The following is a 6,965-nucleotide window of genomic DNA, read 5'->3' on the forward strand; positions in this document are numbered from 1 at the left end:
AAATCTCGAAGCGTTTTCACTATTGAATTCCTCGCGTCGAGATTTTTAAAACTAGATCCCATATTGATAGGTTTTGACGAACTTTTTTTTTCACAAAAAAACCGGTCAAAAAAACCGGGCGAAAAAACCGAAACAGGAAGAATGGTTTTTTTCCCTTTTCGAAAGAGGCACGCCCGTGCCTCTCGCAAAATCACGCCCGTGCCTCTCGTGAAAGCAAACCCGTGACTCTCGTGGAAGGAAAAAAACAGAAAACACGTTTTTTTTTTGTTTCCGAGAGGCACGGACGTGACTCTCGCGAAAGCACGATCGTGCCTCTCACGGAAGCAAACCCGTGACTCTCGTGGAAGGGAAAAAACAGAAAACACGTTTTTTTTTCGTTTCCGAGAGGCACGGACGTGACTCTCGCGAAAGCACGATCGTGCCTCTCGCGGAAGCAAAACCGTGACTCTCGCGAAAGAAACAAAAAATAGAAAACGCGTATTTTTTCTCTTTCTGAGAGGCACGACCGTGACTCTCGTGAAAGCACAACCGCTCTCTCACAAAAGCAAAATCGTGACTCTCGCAAAAGAACAAAGCACAGAAAACGCGTTTTGTTTTTTCTTTTCCGAGAGGCACTTCCGTGACTCTCGCGGAAGCACAACCGTGCCTCTCGCGGAAGCAAACCCGTGACTCTCGCGAAAGAAAAAAAAAACAGAAAACGCGTTTTTTTTCGTTTCCGAAAGGCACGGCCGTGACTCTCGCTAAAGCACAACCGTGCCTCTCGCGAAAAAAACCATGACTTTCGCGAAAGAAAAAAATATATTTTTTTCGCCCAATTTTTTTTCAAATTCCTTTTTGTTTTGAAAACTAAGAAAGGCGGGGGAAAACCAAAACGTAAAAAAAAACCCCGAAAAAACCATTTAAAAAGCCAAAAATGCGTACGGAAAAAAATTCCGAAAAAAAGTCCAGAGCACGACACGTGGCGAATGGTTGAGAGTGTGCCAAGTGACGCTGATTGTTACAAGGCTCCCGAAAGAGCGCTTGTTAACTAGTTGCTCCCCTGAGGTCATGTACAGACAGTCTTATCTTAAATCTTGCATGTAATTTAGAGATGACAAAAAAATATGTCTACAATGAATTATATCTTAGCCTTATCTTTAATAATTAGCAATTCCTTAAAACATGGTGAGACAAATTGTGCTAAGAGATCATCTCTTGTCTTATTTTAAATAAAAGAAGACAAGCATTTTTTTATGAGTTCTTTCTCTTTCACCTCATTATTTATTTTATGTGACACTACTAAGATAGCACCATTGTACATGCCTTGACTAACCACGAAACCCCGTCAGTTTGAGCCCATGGGCTTGACGGGCACCAAGCGGAGACTTCCTTTCGGCCCTAGCGTTCCTCCTCCGACCCCACCTCCCGCACTCACAGGCCGGCAGTGGAGGCTCCCCTCCCCTCCCATGGCGCCACCGCCCCAACCCCTCCACGCCTCATTCCTCTGCTCCCTCGCGCTCGCGCTCCTCCGCGCCGGCCGCCTCTCCGCGGCCTCCCACGTCGCCTCCACCCTGCCGGCCGCATCCCCTCCCGCGGTGCTCCTCCGCCGCCTCATCCCGGCCCTCGCCTCCGCGGGCCTCGCCGCCGCCGCCGTCCGCTTCCGCCCCGTCCCCGGCGACCCGCTCTCCCTCAACTCCACCCTCCTCTCCCACTGCGCCCTCCGCTCGTTCCGCCCCGCGCTGGCCCTCCTCCGCTCCTCCGAGTCCGTGGACACCGTCAGCTATAACGTCCTCATCTCGGGCCTCGCCGAGCAGGGCCGCCACGGGGGCCTCGCCCCGGTCCTGCTCGCCGAGATGTGCAAGCGCGGCGTCCCGTTCGACGCCGTCACCGTCAACACGGCGCTCGTGGCGCTCTGCAGGGATGGCCAGGTGGAGGGAGCGGCGGCGTTGGCTGAGATGATGGTGAGGGGCGGGGGAATCCACAGGCTGGATGTGGTGGGTTGGAATGCCCTCATTGATGGGTACTGTAAGGCGGGAGACATGGAGGCGGCGCTGGCAGCGGCCCAGAGGATGAAGACACAGGGGGTGGGAGTTGATGTGGTGGGGTACAATACCTTGGTTGCTGGGCTCTGCCGTGCCGGCGAGTCTGATGCTGCAAGGAACATGCTGGAGACAATGAAGGGGGACGGCGTGGAGCCGAACGTGGTGACATACACGACATTCATCGCTGAGTGTTGTAGGACGAATGCGGTTGATGATGCCTTCAGTCTGTATGAAGAAATGGTGAGGATGGGTGTCCTGCCGGATGTGGTCACACTCAGCGCTCTTGTTGATGGGCTTTGCAGGGCCGGGCGGTTCTCAGAAGCGTATGCACTTTTCAGGGAGATGGAGAAGATTGGGGCTGCGCCGAACCATGTCACCTATTGTACACTGATTGATTCACTGTGGAAGGCACGGAGGGGCAATGAGTCGCACGGTCTATTGGCGGAGGTGGTCTCCAGAGGCGTGGTCATGGATTTGGTCATGTATACATCTTTAATGGACTGGTTGGGCAAGCAAGGGAAGATCGATGAAGTGAAGGACACGTTTCGTTGTGCTCTGTCGGATAATCATACTCCCAATGGTGTCACTTATACCGTACTAATCGATGCACTCTGCAGAGCTGGTAATGTTGATGGGGCAGAGCAGATGTTGTTGGAAATGGAGGATAAATCTGTTCGTCCAAATGTAGTTACATTCTCATCAATCATCAATGGTCTTAGTAAACAAGGATTGCTTGACAAGGCAACTGATTACATGAGGAAGATGAAGGAAAGGGGCATTGATCCAAATGTTGTGACCTATGGAACAGTTATCGATGGCTTCTTCAAGTGCCAGGAGCAAGAATCAGCTCTTGACTTGTACCATGAAATGCTGTGTGAGGGTGTGGAAGTTAATAAATTTATTGTTGATTTGCTGGTGAATGGTCTGAGGAAAAATGGGAAAATGGAGGAAGCTGAAGCGCTGTTTAGAGATATGAATAAACGTGGTATGCTACTAGACCATGTAAACTACACCACTTTGATAGACGGGCTCTTTAAAATGGGTAACATGCCGGCTGCTTTCAAAGTTGGTCAGGAGTTGACGGAGAGAAACTTGTTGCCTGATGCTGTTGTCTATAATGTGTTTGTCAATTGCCTTTGTATGCTTGGGAAATCTAAGGAAGCAGAATCAATTTTGAAAGAGATGCAAACTACAGGTTTGAAACCTGACCAAGTGACATATAATACTATGATCACTGCACAGTGCAGGGAAGGGAAGACTGCCAAAGCTCTAAAACTCCTCCATGAAATGAAGAGGAGTTCCATAAAGCCGAACCTCATCACATACAGTACACTTATTGCGGGTCTTTTTGAGGCTGGGTCTGTCGAGAAGGCGAAGTTTTTGTTAAATGAGATGGCTTCGTCTGGATTCTCTCCGACCTCTCTGACTCATCGAAAGGTGCTGCAAGCATGCTCTCAAAGCGGGAGACCAAACATGATTTTGGAAATTCATGAATGGATGGTGAATGCTGGGCTTTCTGCTGATATCACTGTCTATAATACACTTCTGCGTGTTTTGTGTTATCATGGAATGACAAGGAAAGCTACAGTTGTCTTGCAAGAGATGTCAGGAAGAGGAATTGCCCCAGACACCATCACATTCAATGCTCTAATTCTTGGTCATTTCAAGAGCACCCATGTAGACAATGCCTTTGGTACTTATGATGAGATGCTTCGCCATGGGGTCTCACCGAACATAGCTACATTCAACACGCTCTTGGGTGGGCTTGAGTCAGCTGGAAGAATTGGAGAAGCAGATAAGGTGCTGAATGAGATGAAGAGAAGGGGCATTGAGCCCAGCAATCTGACTTATGACATACTGGTCACAGGATATGGAAAACAAAGCAACAAAGTTGAAGCAATGCGGTTGTATTGTGAAATGGTGGCTAAAGGCTTTCTTCCAAAAGTAAGCACATACAATGCACTCATAAGCGACTTTGTTAAAGTTGGAATGATGAGTCAAGCTAAAGAGTTGCTCAACGAAATGAACAAGAGGGGTGTTCCACCCACATCCTGCACTTACGATATTCTTGTGTGTGGATGGGCAAAGCTTAGAAATGGTACAGAGGTGAGAAAATTGCTCAAAGATATGAAGGACAAAGGATTTAGTCCATCGAAGGGCACTCTTAATTCTATATGCAGAGCATTTTCAAAACCAGGGATGACCTGGGAAGCTCAGCGTTTACTTAAAAAGCTTTACAAGGTTTAGGAGTGTCAAGCATTGATTTCTCATCTACCAAGCAAACATCGATGATGGTCTGATTGAGACTGTTCTTAGTATGACCGCGTCTCGCGGCACGCCGTCAAACGTGACAAGAAGCTACTGGCAGAGATGATCGCCGAGTCACGTGTAAGTGTGTCTGGTTCTCTGTTCAGTTGGTGTGGTGTATCAAATTTAATCAGTTCAATGTAATGTTGTTGTGGTGGTGTTTTTGATCTATAAGTAGTTAACAGCTTTCTTAACACGCTCTGTGTGATGGTGCTGCTTCAGTAGCAAGTGTGGTGATGCTTATCTCGCAGAATTTACTTTTGCAGGATGACCCTTTGAATGAGCGGAAGATCATGAATTATGTGAAAAGATCCCCCACAAGCTCCAAAGGCATGTGATGTTGCCATTTTGTTTCCTTTTATTTGTATTGCTAGTTGCTAACATATTCCTTTGTGGTATGTGATTAATCGTTCCATGTTTCCCTGCACTGCTTTCTTTCTAGATGGAGCTGCAATCTGTTCATGTGAACCTTGTCAAGATTATTATCAGCCTATCAGTGAAGAGCTACCCTTCATTCGTAAGGAGCAGATGTGAGTTTCTGAAATTATTGTCTACCGCTCGTGTTATCCTTGTGTCATGTTACGTTGTGAATCTGACAGCACAAGGCATGTTTTGCCAGCAGCCTGGTTCTGAAAAGCAAGCAGCAGATATCATTTACAACCAGGTGATTATTATGAAGTTAGATACACTTTGCTTTCTGAAAACTCATGTTCGTGGTTGTTTTGTGTTTTACTCTGTTCTGTCATCAAACTACTACTCTTGGAATTGCCGCCTGATCGATAGGATCATGGAACTGGATAAATCTCTTATGTGAAACTTTCATCCTCTCTGTGTAGGATCTAATGCAGCGAGGCTTCTGACGGAGAAAATCAGGAGGCTTCTTCTCATATACTCTGCCCAGCCGGAGCAAATGAGGAAAGCAGCCAGACGTGGCGGCGCACTGCTCTTGGGTTCTTCTACAGCGATTGTTCTTGTGGATGCGTCGGCTGGCGACCGGCTGCTGCAGTGCTGCTACTACACCTCCTGGTGCGTTTATATATGCTGTGTAGGTTTGCATTGGGCAGAAGTTCTTTGTCTGTAATTGTGGTTTGATTTGATACTAAATCGTTTGTAAGTGTGTCTGCAAGAGAAATCATCTTAAGCATGATAGAGATAAATAGTTTACAGAAATCTAATGGTACTCCTCCGTTTAAAGCAGACATATATATATATATATATATATATATATATATATATATAGGACTTGACATCAGGATCGATCACACCCGTATCCGTATCAAAAATTCCAAGATGGGATGTGATTTGATACGCTCTTGGTTTTTTTTGAGACACTAATACGCTCTCTGGTGGTGCCACCAATTAAAGTCCATGTGGCAGACCAGATCCATGAAATTCAAAATGTTTTGTGCAATGAGTTATTACTAAGGAGGATCGAAACTGTTTGGTGTGCGGCTGTTATATGATCCGGATCCATTATCCCGCATTGATGGTAAATGCCAAAGTTATCAAGTGGTTGTTGATTTTATTTAATAGCCGGTCAACTTTGCAAAGGCATGCTTGTGGACGTGGGTGATCAATCAATGTGAAAGAATTCGAAATACTAGTATCCACCTTAGGTAGGAGCACGGTTTTCACCGAGCATGAATTCCGTGGCCCCGAACAGATAATTGTACTGCCGAGAGGACTGTTTTTTCCCGTCACAAACATGTAATAACTGGTGGTAATTTTGTACTACACGTAGTGCTTCAGGAGGGCCTGTCTCAGTCTCTTCCTGTAGTAAAATAATGGTGGAAATCCGGCCTAGAACGTGCGTAGCCGTTGGGTTTCGCACCATCCGAATTTTCAAACAGCAGCAGCAGGCAGCAGCCCCTGCCCTACCCTGTCGTACATACTACGGCCTTCTTTGATTCATAGGATACATTTTTTTATAGGAATAGGAAAATTATAGGAAATGAGGTGACATGCAAATCAATTCCTATAAAGAAAGATATGTCATTTGATGCATAAGATAGGATATTTTTCATTGAATCTAGGCTAATGTTTTTTTCTTCCAAAACGTGAAAGATTGATTCCTATCGTACATAGGAATAGAAATCCATTCCTACAAATCAAAAGGCTTTAAAGGAACTTTTCCTTTGCAGATCCTATTCTATAGAATTCCTACAAAAATCCTACAAACCAAAACCAAAGGAGGCCTATATGTCCCACGGAATCCCTGCATTAACAAAGATCCCCGCCCGGCCGCGCACATGGTGGTTTTAGCCACAAGCTCGAGCTGAAACGAGATTTAGCAAATTGTACATGTGCAATGCCGTAACGGAATCGAAGGACCGAACCGCGACTAAACCGAGTGTATGTAAAATACACACATGACATGACCACACATAATTTGTACTCCCTTCGTTCTATAATTCTTGTCGTGATTTTAATTTTAAAATAAATATTTTTAGTAAAAAATATAAATTTTACCAACTGTAGTTCCTTTTTATCCTAGTTATTTTAGTGACATTTTTTAGAATTGGTAACATTTTTAATGAAAATATATGCGGGTATGGGCATGCACATTTAGGCAGGAAGATCGAGAAAATGAAAACCAAAAGGGAAAGTTAGATTATTAAGGGGTTTAGCTGCCTAATT

At 45.5% G+C, this 6,965-nt stretch overlaps 1 protein-coding gene and 1 long non-coding RNA gene across 2 annotated transcripts; both read left to right on the forward strand.

The window, feature by feature from the left end:
- The first annotated feature begins 1,337 nt into the window (after positions 1-1,337).
- LOC119299225 (pentatricopeptide repeat-containing protein At5g14770, mitochondrial-like) lies at positions 1,338-4,658 on the forward strand. The gene is made up of 2 exons (XM_037576477.1): positions 1,338-4,409; positions 4,595-4,658. The coding sequence occupies exon 1, from the start codon at positions 1,338-1,340 to the stop codon at positions 4,266-4,268; it is 2,931 nt and encodes a 976-aa protein (XP_037432374.1). The 3' UTR covers positions 4,269-4,409; positions 4,595-4,658.
- Positions 4,659-4,768: 110 nt separating this feature from the next.
- LOC119299447 lies at positions 4,769-5,503 on the forward strand. The gene is made up of 3 exons (XR_005146200.1): positions 4,769-4,858; positions 4,948-4,992; positions 5,165-5,503. It is a non-coding gene; the product is annotated as an uncharacterized LOC119299447 (long non-coding RNA).
- Positions 5,504-6,965: the final 1,462 nt, after the last annotated feature.

Source organism: Triticum dicoccoides, chromosome 5A (assembly GCF_002162155.2).
Source record: "Triticum dicoccoides isolate Atlit2015 ecotype Zavitan chromosome 5A, WEW_v2.0, whole genome shotgun sequence".
Lineage (NCBI taxonomy): Eukaryota > Viridiplantae > Streptophyta > Magnoliopsida > Poales > Poaceae > Triticum > Triticum dicoccoides.